The 15,333-nt window shown below is 44.3% G+C and overlaps 1 protein-coding gene across 1 annotated transcript in view; it reads right to left on the bottom strand.

Moving 5' to 3' along the window:
* ABHD5 (abhydrolase domain containing 5, lysophosphatidic acid acyltransferase) overlaps positions 1 to 14,072 on the bottom strand; it is a 33,581-nt gene extending 19,509 nt beyond the window's left edge. The window contains exon 1 of the mRNA XM_048511695.1: positions 13,833 to 14,072. Coding sequence (XP_048367652.1) covers positions 13,833 to 13,957 — 125 coding nt within the window. The 5' untranslated portion in view covers positions 13,958 to 14,072. The remainder of the gene's footprint in view (positions 1 to 13,832) is intronic.
* Positions 14,073 to 15,333: the final 1,261 nt, after the last annotated feature.

Genomic DNA, 15,333 nt, shown 5'->3' with positions numbered 1-15,333 from the left:
GTCTGGTCAACTGACCTTACAGGAGAGAGGGAAGGCTTGAGATGGCCACTGGGAGCTGAAAAGCTTTTATTATGCCTGTGAAATGCAGTGTGTGAGACTTTTAATCCTGGGCATTTAATTTTGTTGGGCCATTTCTCTTCCAAACCAGTACAAATTCTAAGAAACAGCAATTCAAAATGAACTTCATGAAATCTAACTCAGAAATTACTTCCAGTCAATGGAAAAATTTCTGCTAGTAAGAGGATTTCTGTCAGAGGAGTGTAGCTTTCTCATTTCCTCCAGCCAGCAGCCCTAAATGCCTTCCAAATGTTTCCATCTAAAATCCCCCCCAAAATACATTTTCAGACATTTTCAATGGGATCCAACACAGAATTTTTTAATTTAAAAAATACACAGCAATCTTTGAGTAGCAACCACTGAATTTAGGTATACATTTATGTAATGAGTTATACCTGTAAAATTGTTACTGCAGAAAGGCTGTCAAGCTGGAAGGGCCCTGAACACCATTGGGGGTGTTGGCTGCCATGAAGCACAATCTTCCAAACTCAATCCATGTATTCAGGCTGTCTACTGATTAATCAATGTTTACTGTAGCTTGTCTTAAACTCAGCAAGAAAGAAAGGATGCACTGCTTCCAACATTATTGGAACACTTTTCTTGCACGTAAATTTCATCCAGTTGTCAAAGAAGATTGCTAAGAATGTTACTAAGAATGAAGAGTCAACTGAGAAACATTTGCAATTTTTTTGGCCCTTGGAGGTTACTATCCCTGCCCCCACAAGTTTAGGTAGCCAGACAGTACATGACGAGAAAACGTCTCTGGTACTGAAATTACTTCCAGCCATTAGGCATATTAACAGTGTGATTATATGAAGAGCTACTTCAGTCTAAGACCCTGAAATCGAATAGGTTTATATGGGAATAGTTCTGTGGTGAACTGCACAGTGAACCAGATTTGACAAGTAATCCTAAATAGAGGTAAGCTGTTCCAATGGATTGTAAGGGTAAAGCTCTTCTTATGATTACACTATTAATATGCAATTCTAACCGATTAAGTAGAAGTGTCCACCAAAGGTGCTAGGATTTCTTTCTACGGATAATGTGTGGCTTTTAGTATTGTTTTAGGTTGGTATAGTTTCTGTCATTACAAATAAAATCAGCCTAAAACAACCCCCCCCCCCAAAAAAAAAAACACGATATTTACATATGTAAATTGCCTATATAGTTCTTCTATAGTGCTAGAGTTAAAAATGTTATGCCTTTAGAATGCAGCATTTTATCTATATTAGCTTTAACTTTGCATTCTTGACTTTGTTCCTGGGCAAACAACATAGACCATTATGGCTATATCTTCAGTTCAGCGCCTCTGAAAACCCCTATTTCTCTCTGCAGTAATGTTTGTCCAGCAAAAGTACATTGCATTCTCTTACTTCCTTTCAATGATGAGCCAGTCACTGGTTCATATATAAACCTCTGAATGTATCTTCCCTTGAAAATCCGAAAGGGTTGCCATAAGTCAGCTGTGACTAGACGGTACACACACATGCCTTTTAAGGCTGCAAATCAAGAGTTGGGGTTCCAGCTGGATTTACTTTTTCTTAAGGAGTATTCTGCACATAAAGCTAGATTCATATAAAGTCCAAGATCCTGGCATGGATTTAAGAGTAAAAATACTTACTGAGGTGCTTTTGAACTACTTTTAAAGTTTGGTATTCATGTGTCATTTGCATTTTTTAATATCAAATACCAATGCTTTGTTTCCTCAGTTCTAAAAATACTAGCTTTAAGACTGGGAACCAAACAGTCACTTTGGCTGACTCTTGCATGGTAGAATACTCACACTCTGACAAGCTAAACCGGCAAGACCACATCATGAACGACTTTTGCAACCCTCATTGTCTTCAAGCAGTTCACTGTTCAGCTTAGCAAGCTGCAGTTCAAGAAAAACAAACCAAAAGTCCCCTTTGGCTCATAGTTCTAGTTTCATAGTTCCTTGGATCCTAGCCATGGTTTCTACAACCACTGTGTCAGAATCCCCATGATTCAAGTTAATGAGCACATAGGCCACAAGGAAGCAAAGTTCCATTTGGGCTTATATTTATCCAGCTGGATTTCTTTTTTCACTTCTAATTTGATCTTGTAGTCTTTTCCTCTGCTTCAGACCCATCTAAATGATTTTTTTTTTTGCTAAGCAAGGGTACTTTTAGATCACACATTAGTAGATTGCAGATTATTTGGAAAGTTAGCCCAGAAAAATTTGCATGAGAAGCAGATTGCATTAAGACAGTGGGAGCACTGTTTTACTTCTGGGGCATTGTTATATTTTTCAAATCTGAGAACAGATGCAATACCTCTTAGATTTTGGAGGCCATCTCTAGTTTAATTCTAGAGAGCACCTTCCTTATGAAGAGAGGCTGCAGCGTTTTGGACTCTTTAGGTTGGAGAGAAGACGTCTGAGGGGGATATGATTGAAGTCTACAAAATTATGCATGGGGTAGAAAATGTTGACAGAGAGAAATTTTTCTCTCTCTCTCACAATACTAAAACCAGGGAGCATACATTGAAAATGCTGGGGGGAAGAATTAGAACTAATAAAAGGAAACATTTCTTCATGCAACGTGTGATTGGTGTTTGGAATATGCTGCCACAGGAGGTGGTGATGGCCGCTAACCTGGATAGCTTTAAAAGGGGCTTGGACAGATTTATAGAGAAGTCGATCTATGGTTACCAATCTTGATCCTCCTTGATCTGAGATTGCAAATGCCTTAGCAGACCAGGTGCTCGGGAGCAGCAGCAGCAGGCTTTCACATTCTGCATTTAAGCTCCCAAAGGCATCTGGTGGGCCACTGCGAGTAGCAGAGTGCTGGAGTAGATGGACTCTGGTCTGTTCCAGCAGGCTCTTTCTTACGTTCTTAATTCTACATCACTGTTCTATATCTAAAGTTAAGAAAACAGGCAGAATTCTTAATTCTACAACAATGTTCTATATTTAAAGTTAAGAAAACAGGCAGAAAACAGGCAGAATTAATTTAACACATTACAGTCATAATAGTATTGTTTTAGATTGGTGTATGTTAGACATTTTGTACTATGATAAAACGTACTCTAAATAAGCACAGCAAAAAGCTGCGTGGATTGTTTTGAAAGAGACACTCCATCCTTTTTGCTTGAATGTTTCATATGAAAGACAGTCATCTGCCATCCAGGACACAAAAGGAATACTGGACACATAAAACCCAAGTTCCCATATTTTAAAAAAGAAACCTGTCAGCTCCCATCTCCATTAAGATTCAATTGCATGAATCAGCATATCAGCAAGAGGGGTTTGAATGAACATGACACCACTATGTCATCATGGCACATGGTGCTTTGCCGGGAACAGCAGTCATCAAGGAGAGTCACTGTGATACCGAGGAATGTTTTTATGCAAAACGCCCTGAGGCAGAGCTAGCCTGGAAACAACTCACCTACACACATCCTAAAAATAATTCAGATGGCATGCAGTTTTTCATAGTTGTGAGAAAGATTTGCAGCTATGTTTACACCCACGGGGGAAGGAATATTTAGAGAACAAGAGAACATTAGTCGAGGGAATTCAAGAATAAACGCAGTATGCAAAATTGCTAAAAGTATTTTGGGAATGACTGGTTTCTGCTGGAAACAGATGACCTGGGGAAAAGAGGCATAAGACGTGGGGGATTAGATTTCAGTTTGCTCAGAGATCACTGTCATATGTCAAGGAACAAACATATAATGCCTTCAAAGATTAAACTTTGATGCCTCTTCAAGAGTACAGATTTATTTTATTTGTTGGTTGGGCAACATAAGGCAGCAAACTAACACACACAGTCCCCCCTCTTATTTGACGTTGTGCAAATACAAGTAGCTCAGGGTACGGACAGCTCCCAGTTCTGGACCAAAAGCATAAATGTTAACTTTGAAATCTGTATGAATTATTCATACAATTCTGATTCAATCTTAATGTAAACATACACAACAATTGTTTGCAAGCTGCCAACAGATAGTTAAGAGTGAGAATCTATCGTATTGGTCTTCATTGTTCAATGTGGGTACATATAATCGTCTTGTTCATTTATTACCAACATCAAGGCAAAAGGTTACAGTTCCCTTTAAGAGTTGGGGAGAGGGGAGGGAGCTACTGCATAATATTTCTAGGAACTTTACTATAAAGAAGCTGCTGGAGAGGTCCTTGGCAGATTACTGCAGCATATTGCTATACTAGGGCAGAGGTAAAAACAACTCTTCCCTTGTATAGTTATTGCCTCTTGAACTTTGTATTGAGAGAAGATAGCACTTTAACAATCAAAGTAAAAATAATACAGAAGAAGATGTTGCCATCCAGGATCTCTGAAGAGAATTATATTGGCCTGTCACTTGCCAAATACTAACGTGAGATTGTAAAAGAAAGAGTCCTCGGCCACGAAATATTAGAAACAATTGTGACAAACTGCACACTTAAACATAAAGTACTCCACTGCATTGATGTTGAGAATTCAGTGGTGATCCTCCCTCGAAATAAAGAAGAAGGATGCCACCCCACTGGGAAGAAAGATGGCAAAGTACAGCCCATTCTTAGAAGCTAAGCAGGGTTGTTACTTGAAAGGGAGATCTCCAAGGAAGACTCTGCAGAGGAAGGAAATGGCAAATCACCTCTGGCTTCTCACTTGCCTTGAAAGTCCCTTGCTGGGGTCGACATAAGTCGGCTGCGACTTGATAGCACTTTGCGCACGTGTGCACACACACGCCTACCCATATCTTGTATCTCTTTTTTATGTGTGTATCTATCCCTTCTCTCCCTATTTTAAGGTTATTTTGAAACGGCATTCAAGCCAACTGGCTACTTGTAGCTGTTGGGAAAGGAAACTCTTACAATATTACAATTACCGTAAATGTGAGGGCAAGTCCTGCTGACAGACTAACTGTTCAGGATACTCAAGAAGCAAGCATATATGACTACCAGGTAAGTTATCTGAAACCAAGCCCCAACATATTGAACCTGCTTATGGATGTTACTTCAGGTTCACATAGAAACAAACCCTGCAGACTGAAAGGCGCCTTCATGCAAACAAAAGATATTCCTTTCATGGAAAGGTTATTTTAGACTTCACACTAGAACATGGAGCAATGCACATGAAAAGTGAAGCTAAATCCCAAGATATTATTTTGCTTCCACTAGTACAGTACTGCAAGCATTGGCAAAAGCTATACTAGTGACAATATTTCCAATTTCCCTACTCCTTGGTTCTTTAGACCTAACCCAAATTACATTCACAATATTATGGAAATATATACAAAATAAGAACATGCAGCTTTATTTTGGCTGGCTCTTTTCTCTCATGTCCAGATACTCTGTTTTCTACTGTTAAAGGTCAAACAAATATAAAATTCAGATCTGATAGTCTGTATTGACTTCATCCACGCCAAGTGCTCTTCTGCAGCAGGAAAGGCAGTCTAAGGATCAACCCTCCTGTTGAATATATTTCACAATTCTGTACCACCTCAGATTTCACATGCTTGTTTTGAAATGTTCATTTGCAAATATCACATACTTCCATCCAGTGGTAAGAGGGAGAAATTTTTCCAATGCTGTATTTCTCTGCGGACATATTTTTACCCTACATATGTAAATATGGCCTATCTATAATTGTGAGGGCTGTTGTGCTGTGCATCAATTGTAGTAGATTGGCTAAATGTGTGGTGAGCATGCACAAACTCCAGTGCTTGCACATGGTCAAGGCCTGTACGTCGTGTATTTGCCTCCTTTTGCTAAAAGTATTTACAGTTCATGAGCATTTTTAAAGTTATTTAAACATGAATAGAAGCATCTTCAAGAAGGGCTATTTAGCTATTTAATTTGACTGATAATGTTCTGAAAAACAAACTTGTTTGTTAAGAAAGAAAGCTTTTCCAAGAGGAAAAATAAACTATATGGGTAGAAAAAGTTGAGACTCCAGAGTAATTCAAATGCCCATTACACCCAAGTAATGCCCATTACACCCAAGCTTATTAGTCAGACTAACTTAATGTCCCACTGGGCTGAGAGAGGCTTGCAATGGATGCCTCCTGCTACCCACTACGCTGACAGGCCCAGATCAATTAATAACTTGCGGCACTGGTTACATGACTTGCTCATCCTATGGAAACTGCAGCTACCGCAAACTCAAGTGGTCATGTGACAGTGACTAAGCAGCAAGTTGATACAACATGACAATACACAAGGGTCAAATGATGCCCATATTGTACACAACTACCTGCACTGCTCAGGTATCTTGCTGATTAATTTCCCAGAACAAGTTTAAAAGAAAACAAGCTGTATATGCTAGCATTCAAAGCAATTGTTCTGACCTGGAACAGCATAGTGGCTAAAGAGTTCAAGCTGTATGTCGGGTCTACTCCAAAAGTCATTGCACCAACTGGTCTAAGGCAAGCTGTAATCTTCAAGAAAAGGTGTTACAAAGGAAACTAAGAATGCTCGAAAATGAAGAAGAGAAAAATAGTTTGGATTTATACCCCACCTTTCAGTCCTGTAAGGAGACTCAATGTGGCTTACAAGCTCCTTTCCCTTCCTTTCCCCACAACAGACACCTTGTGACATGGACGTAGGTAAGGGGGGCGGGGTTTCTCGGGTTTGAACCCCCCCATTCATGTCTGAAGCTCCGCCCACCCGTTTGTGGGTTTTTAAAACATTTTAGTGCTTTTTCGGTTTTTGGCCTGCAGGGGGCGCATTGTTTGGGCTAGAACAGGGGTAGGGAACCTGCGGCTCTCCAGATGTTCAGGAACTACAATTCCCATCAGCCTCTGTCAGCATGGCCAATTGGCCATGCTGGTAGGGGCTGATGGGAATTGTAGTTCCTGAACATCTGGAGAGCCGCAGGTTCCCTACCCCTGGTAGCAGCACCAACCTTTCAGGGATTGTTTGGGGGACTTTCCTGCTGATACTACCCGGTTTTGGTGAGGTTTGGTTCAGGAGGTCCAAAGTTATGGACTCCCAAAGGGGGTGCCCCATCCTCCATTGTTTCCAATGGGAGCTAATAGAAGATGGGGGCTACACCTTTGAGGGTCCATAACTTTGGACCCCCTGAACCAAACTTCACCAAACCTGGGATGTACTATCAGGAGAGTCTCTTATTGATACCACCCACGTTTTGTGAAGTTTGATCCAGGGGGTCCAAAGCTATGGTCTCCCAAAGGGGGTGCCCCATCCCCCATTGTTTCCAGTGGGAGCGAATAGGAGATGGGGCTACACCTTTGAGGGTCCATAACTTTGGACATCCTGAACCAAACTTCACCAAACCTGGAATGTACTATCAGGAGAGTCAGTCACAAGCCTTTATTGGCATAAAATAAACATACAAAATCAGCATACAAAATTTGCCCATTATTGCTCACAATTATAGACACTGGTACTAAAATACTAAATACTAAAATATATACATGGTCCTTCTGTGACTATAGGACATTCCTTCAGCTAAGTTAACTCACTTAAACGTCATCGGATACTGACAGAAGCTAGCAAAATTACTGCTGGCTATATGTGGTCATAATACATAGACATTGGTTGGTATTCATCTAGACTTACGTCTATTATTGTTAGCAGAAATTTTGCTACATTCTCACACACTGTGGGATCCATGTTGTTCAAAAGCATAGGTATCTTAAGAGCATCAGTTAGATTGTTATACAGAAATGGGATAAGTGCAGATTGTGACATTCTGATTTTTGCAACCCTTACACAATGAAAGACGGTATGATCGAGTGCCTCCACCTCCCCCATATTGCGTGGACACAGCCTCCCTCTGTTTATCAATTTGTTGATATCTGCCATAGAGCAGCATAGAAGGCATTAGATTGAATCTGGCCAGTGTTAAAGCTCTTCTTAATTTAGGGTTGGTGATCCACTGTAAATAATTGGCCATGTGTCCTTGTTCAATTGGAATAAGCAGGGTCAGGGGAACACGTTTTCCTCGCAGCTGTTATCATATCCCGATACTCTTGTTCTAATAGCTTAGTTTTCAAGCAGCTATATGCTTCTGATAGGGAAAGAGGGACTAACGACTCTAATGAAAAGCCAAGAGTGTTGATTTTTCCCTCAACTAGTTTCAGCCACCCAGAATTTGTATAGTCGGAAAGCATGAGGTGTAACAAACTGGAGTGATCCTGCAGATAGTGGATACGTAGCCAGTATCTGACAGTTCTCAGCCAGACCATCGTGGCATATGATATTTGCCCGAGTTCTAAACATAGGGCTAATCAGGAGAGTTCCTGAACATCTGGAGAGCCGCAGGTTCCCTACCCCTGGTAGCAGCACCAACCTTTCAGGGATTGTTTGGGGGACTTTCCTGCTGATACTACCCGGTTTTGGTGAGGTTTGGTTCAGGAGGTCCAAAGTTATGGACTCCCAAAGGGGGTGCCCCATCCTCCATTGTTTCCAATGGGAGCTAATAGAAGATGGGGGCTACACCTTTGAGGGTCCATAACTTTGGACCCCCTGAACCAAACTTCACCAAACCTGGGATGTACTATCAGGAGAGTCTCTTATTGATACCACCCAGGTTTTGTGAAGTTTGATCCAGGGGGTCCAAAGCTATGGTCTCCCAAAGGGGGTGCCCCATCCCCCATTGTTTCCAGTGGGAGCTAATAGGAGATGGGGCTACACCTTTGAGGGTCCATAACTTTGGACCTCCTGAACCAAACTTCACCAAACCTGGGTGGTATCATTAGGGAGAGACTCCTAAAGATACCCTGAAAGTTGGGTGCTTCTAGCTTAACCATTGCACCCCTGACAGCAGGCGCCCCCCCAAATCCCCTCAGATTCTCCCTTTAAATCCACCCCCTTCGGCATGGATTTAAAGGGAGAATCTGAGGTCCTCAGTTTAGAAGAAGAAAAAGAGTTTGGATTTATATCCCCTCTTTCTCTCCTGTGGGAGACTCAAAGGGGCTTACAATCTCCTTGCCCTTGCTCCCTCACAACAAACACCCTGTGAGGTGGGTGGGGCTGAGAGAGCTCTGAAAAGCTGTGACTAGCCCAAGGTGACCCAGCTGGCATGTGTGGGAGCGCACAGGCTAATCTGAATACCCCAGATAAGCCTCCACAGCTGAAGTGGCAGAGCAGGGAATCAAACCCGGTTCCTCTAGATTAGAATGCTCCTGCTCTTAACCACTACGTCACATTGAAAGTGATGCTGTTTCAGGGTGGGGGATAATCCACCCCAAAACAGCATCACTTTCAATGTTGTTTAACTAGGGACCCCAGATTCTCCCTTTAAGGTGGATTTAAAAGGAGAATTTGGGCTCTCTAGTTTAAACACCATTGAAAGTGATGCTGTTTGGGGGTAGATTCCAGCATCACAGAGGCTGCCGGAGGGCCCGCCCCTGCAAAACTCAGATTTTGCACCAGATTCCATTTTGCCTATATGCCTCTGCCCAGAGGGGAGGGGCAGGGGAGGGCAGGGGAGTCTGCCATCCCCGACCTCGGAGAGCTGCTTTTATAAGCGCTAGGCCAGGGGTTTGGGGAGGCGTGGCTATGCCCTAGGGGCAGGTGGGGGTGTGGCCCCACCTCCGAACCCCCCCCTAAAAAATCTATACCTACGTCCCTTCCTTGTGAGCTGGTGGGGCTGAGAGAGATCCGAAGAATTGTGACTAGCCCAAGGTCACCCAGCAGGAATGAAGGAGTGCGGAAACACATCTGGTTCACCAGATAAACCTCTACCACTCAGGTGGAGGAGTTGGGAATCAAACCCAGTTCTCCAGATTAGACAGAGAGATGGGTGCAATGTGAGGATATAGCGAGAAGCTTGGATGAATACATTTGTTCTAGGACCAGATAGGAGGGATCAGCGGCACAATGATAAGAAATGTTTCTTGAAGTAGACTGTTTAGTGATGAGACCAGAAAATGCAAGAAGTAAGTTCATATAATGTTTACCAAAGCCACAGTAGGTCAGAAAGTAGTGGGAATACAAGAGCTGCTAAACTGCACAAAAGCGCTGGCTTGCATATGTAAAGAAGTAAAGGAAGATTTTTTGATTAATAAATAAACCAGATAAGAATGCCACAGTGAAACTACATAAAACTTTGAGGCATGCAGCGGCAATACATTTAGAGGAAAGCATGCTACAGCAAGAAATAGTATTAGGTGGGGAAAAGAAGAAATAGTGTACTTGTTTATCTGTTTAAATGACCTATACTCCACCTTTCCTATAGCTCAAGATGTACAAAGTCAAATCCTTACAATATGTATTATGTGGGGCAATGGGGAATGACTGGAAGGGTATCAAGTGGACAACATATACAGGATGAAGACAAATGCTACAGACAAAAGAGGGAGAAGGGGCGCTATCAAGAGAGTTGAGGTATATACTGGAGCACTTAGAGACAAGAGAGTGCTTGTCAAAATTGACAAAACCTTGTTTGTGAGTGAAGGCTTTAAAAATACTGCAAGTAAAATAAGTGTTATGAGATTATCTATTATTCAAAAAAAGGAAAAGTACTGAAGACCTGTAATAACCTGGGATGAAAAACAAACACATTGGAACATTTTTTTACAAGATTGTTAAGGGGAAAACAGCAGAATTTGTTTTTGAGTCAACACAGTATATTGTATGGGACCATTAATCTTTATATACCAGAGACCATATGAATTATGATTGAAAGAATCCGTGCCCAAGCACATATAGGAAGAATAGCAAATGAAGATGTCATAATGTAATTGAAGTCATAGTTCACCAGGGTTTAGCCTCCAAACATCATTCGAAGGTAGTGTCATCACAAAGAAATAAACACCTCTGAGCACAAGTGGAGTATGTTTCCCTGACAATGGGGAACCCACATCAGGAATTAGGATTTTCAAGTCAAAGCACATGGCTAATGGGTCTTCCTTAAATACATGATACAACAGAAGTGCACAAACTGCACAACCACTGGCTGTACCCGCACACTGATGGATATTGCATTATCACATAGAAATCTCTGCACCTCTTCCCCATACAAGCTCTGCTGTTCTGTACATAATGGTCATATCTGCACATCATTACACAGTGAGATAACAGCAGTAATTCACAAATTTTCTATAGGCAATACCAGATGTTGTGTGGCTGCACTTATGGAGTACAGAACAGCCCAAGTTCATATAGAAACAAAGTTTACAGAACACAGACCACAAGCAGTGTTTATGAAATTAGCTAATTAATATGGCAATTACTGTGAGGTGAGAGAAATGTATGCAATCCTGAAAAATCCTTTCCTTACTTTGTACTTAGAATGGAGTCAGGAACTGACATCTAGAGTTAAGGCCAGACTTTTGCACATGACAACGAACAGATTTATCTGTTAGAAATAATTCCTAACAAATCCCTGTAAAGCTGGAATGGGAGACCTTGAAATAGTAGAAGAAGAGTTTTGATTTATACCCCACCTTTCTCTCTTGAAAGGAGACTCAAGGTGGCTTACAAGCTCCTTTCCCTTCCTCTCCCCACAACAGATACCTTGTCAGGTAGGTGGTACTGAGTGACTAGCCCAGGGGTCGGCAACCTTTACCACCCAAAGAGCCATTTGGACCCGTTTTCCATGGCCCTGAAGATCTACCGAGCTGGAGAGGTGGCTCTGTTTCGGTTCGGCCCCTCCACTCACCTTTCCTTCCAGCCCTGGGAAGTGGAGGCGCCGGGCAGGGAAACCCCCTCTGCTGGATGGAAAATGCAGCCGCCTGCTCCATGGGGCACAGGGGGATGGTGGCCGCAGCCTGCCCAGTGCTGCCGCCTCTCGCGTTGCAGGAGGAAGTGGTGCTGGGCAGGGAAACTCCCTCTGCCCAATGGAGCAGGCATTTGCCTGCTCTGTGGGGCAGAGGGGGGATGGTGACTGCGGCCTATCCGGTGCCGCCACATCTCGCACTGCAGGAGGCAGTGGCGCCAGGCAGGGAAACCTGCTCTGTGGGATAGAGGGCAGCTGCCTGCTCCATGGGGCAGAGGGGGGATGGCAGCAGCGGCCTGCCTGGTGCTGCTGCCTCTTGCGCTGCAGGAGGCAGCGGTACTGGGCAGGGAAACCCCCTCTGCCTGATGGAGCAGGCAGGTGCCTGCTCCACGGGGCAGAGGGGGGACGGCAGCTGTGGGGATGGCAGAGGTGGATGGTGGCTGCTCTGGAGGGACATTCCCACGCTACCCTCTGACCTCCAGAGGTCAGAGGGCAGTGTGGGCATGTCCCTCCAGCCCTCCAGAGCAACACTGGAAGGAGAGGTGAGTGGAGGGGACGCGAAAAGCAGTGCCCTCATGCACAGAGCCACCTCTGGTTCAGCCTCCTTCACTCCTGCCTTGCAGCACTGCTCTGGAGGGCTGGAGGGACACGCCCACACTACCCTCCGACCTCTAGGTCAGTGGTGGCGAACCTTTGGCACTCCAGATGTTATGGACTACACCTCCCATCAGCCCCTTCCAGCATGGCCAATTGGCCATGCTGGCAGGGGCTGATGGGAAGTGTAGTCCATAACATCTGGAGTGCCAAAGGTTCGCCACCACGGCTCTAGGTCATGTGGAGCCACAGTATAAGGCTGAAAGAGCCGCATGCAGCTCTGGAGCCGCAGGTTGCAGACCCCTGGACTAGCCCAAGGCCACCCAGCAGGAATGCAGGAGTGTGGAAATGCATTGCCTAGAATAGAGATAGGCAATAAAGAACCTTGCTGCCATCTGGCCATGATTCCCCATCCTCAAACCACCTCTGCCTATCTCTTTTTTCTTCCAGTGAGGCTCCAAGACCACAAATAACCTCCACCAAAAGTAAAACTGATGGGAGAAGAAATCTGAGAAGCTGGGAAATTGATATATGTGGCAACACACACACACACACACACACACACACACACACACACACACACACACACTACAGCAATTTAACCACATCTAGTCTGGAAACCTGGAGAGCATCTGGGGACAATACACATAGGCCAAGATATGCAAGTACAAAAAAGTGATATACACTGGTAGTTGCAGAATAGCAGAAATAGAATATATGACAAGAGGCTACAATTGGAGATATATCCAGAAAGTATGCATAGGACGATGGCAGTCACTGGGTCCAAACAAACTTAAATGTATGTGTCAGTATGATTCTAGACACAAAAGAATACTTACACTAAGCCATTTCAAAAAATCAATTTGTCAATGAAATTTTGAAAAAAAAACCCTTTAAAATAAACATTAGGCACTTACTTGCCTAGTATTGCCCAAAGGACTGGGAAGTAGTGAAGCACCTTAATACCTCGGGTCAAAGGTAGACATGAAAATGTTACAGGGATCAAGATGTTCCGAAAGTGATGCCTCTCACACATTATGCTACACACGCCCTGCTTCACAGTGACACGGGTGTTCGCCCCAGACCCACGACAATAATAAAATTAAAGAAATAATTTTATTCAGACCAACACAGATCTGGTCAGCACCAAGAGAGCCGCGCTGACTGATCAAAACCAGGGTTTTTTTTAAAGGGTTTTCCACAGGATACATCAAAGAGCAAACTTAGGCATTTCAAAAGAGTAATGGTTACAACCTAACACGTCAAGATCCCCCAATGTTCCCAAGTGGAAATGTCAAAGGAAGCAGCTTCCTTGGTGGGTGGGCAATCTGGGTCGGCTTCTATCTAAAGAGGAGCCAGGTCAGGCAGGGACATGGACGCGCCGCACAGAGGCGGACGGGGAGCGCGGAGACCGTGGGAGTTCCTTGGCCGCGCGAAATAGCCTCCGGTGAGCCCTTGAGCAGAGGACAGCTCCCTCCCGGAAGGAAGCCGAGGGAGGCAGAAAGGGGGCCCCAAAGCCTTCCTTGGACTCACCCTTCCCCGGAAGGCGCCAGGCTCTCTTCCTCGGCCATGGCGGCCGCGCTGCGCTCCAAAGGCGACGGCGACGGGACGGCAGCAAACGAAAGGGCAAGCGCGGCAACGGCCCCACCGCCGGCCATCACGGGACGCGCCCCAGAAATAGTCGCGTCAGTGCGTCGCCCCGCCTCACCATAGAGAGGGCGTGGCGGTTAGAGAGGCCGCTGGGGCGCGCTCGGGAGCTTGGCGGTAGGGATTCGGGGCAGCGCGCGCCGGCCCGCGGTGGTTGGGCCAGGGCGCTTCCCCTCGCCCGCCTCCCTGGTGACGCAGTCATTCCTAGAAAGAGAGCGGGTGGGGGAGAAAGAACGAGGAATGTACAGATTGATTGAAGCTTGTGTCATAATAAACCCGAATGGGTGCCAAACCCCAGCCCTTACGCAGCCCCCTTCGCTGAAGTTGAACTCATCTTTGTATTTCACACTTGAACTGGCCTTCTACTGACTGGTCATAGAAGCCTAGAGTTGAAAGAGACCACCAGGGCCATCCAGTCCAACCCTTGCCATGCAGGAACAGATAATCAAAGCACTCCCGACAGATGGCCATCCAGCCTCTGTTTGAAAACCTCCAAAGGAGGAAACTCCACCACCCTTTGAGGCAGTGTCTTCCACTGTGGAACAGCCCTCACTGTCAGGGAGTTCTTAATGTTTAGGTGGAATCTCTTTTCCTGTACTTCCATTACTCCTTGTCCTGGTTTCTGGAGCAACAGAAAACAAGTTTGTTCCCTTGTCAACATGACATCCCTTCAAATATTTAAACATGGCTATCATGTCACCCCTTAATCTTCTCCAGACTAAACATATCCAGCTCCCTAAGTCTCTCATAAGGCATGGATTCTGGACATTCTACCATTCTGGTGGCCTTTCTCTGAACCCATTCCAGCTTGTCAATAGCCTTCTTAAATTGTGGTGCCCAGAACTGGACACCATACTCCAGGTGAGGTCTGACCAATGCAGTACTATTATGTTCCTTGATCTAGACACTATACTTCTGTTGATGCAGCCCAGAATTGCATTATTCTGCACTTAACTGCACTGCATTGTTCTGCACTTAGCTGCCACATCACACTGCTGACTCATGTTAAGCTTGTGGTCTACTAAGACTCCCAGATCCCTTTCACATATACTGTTATCAAACCATGTGTCACCCATAATTGTATCTGTACATTTCATGTTTTCTGCCTAAGTGTAGTAACTTACATTTATCTCTGTTGAAATTCATTTTGTTAGATTTGGCCCAGCTCTCTAGATCATTTTGAATTCTGACCCTGTCCTGTGGGATATTAGCTACTCCTCCTAATTGGGTGTCATCTGCAAATTTGATTAGCATGCTCTCTATTCCATCATCCAAGTCAGTGATAAAAATATTGAGTACACTGGTCCCAGGACAGAATCCTGTGGCAACCCACTGGTTACTTCTCTCCAGAATGAAGATGAATTTGGAGATTTGAATTCAGTAGCCA

Source organism: Sphaerodactylus townsendi, linkage group LG11 (genome assembly GCF_021028975.2).
Source record: "Sphaerodactylus townsendi isolate TG3544 linkage group LG11, MPM_Stown_v2.3, whole genome shotgun sequence".
In the NCBI taxonomy this organism is placed as follows: Eukaryota; Metazoa; Chordata; class Lepidosauria; order Squamata; family Sphaerodactylidae; genus Sphaerodactylus; species Sphaerodactylus townsendi.
This window is presented reverse-complemented; position numbering and strand designations above follow the sequence as displayed.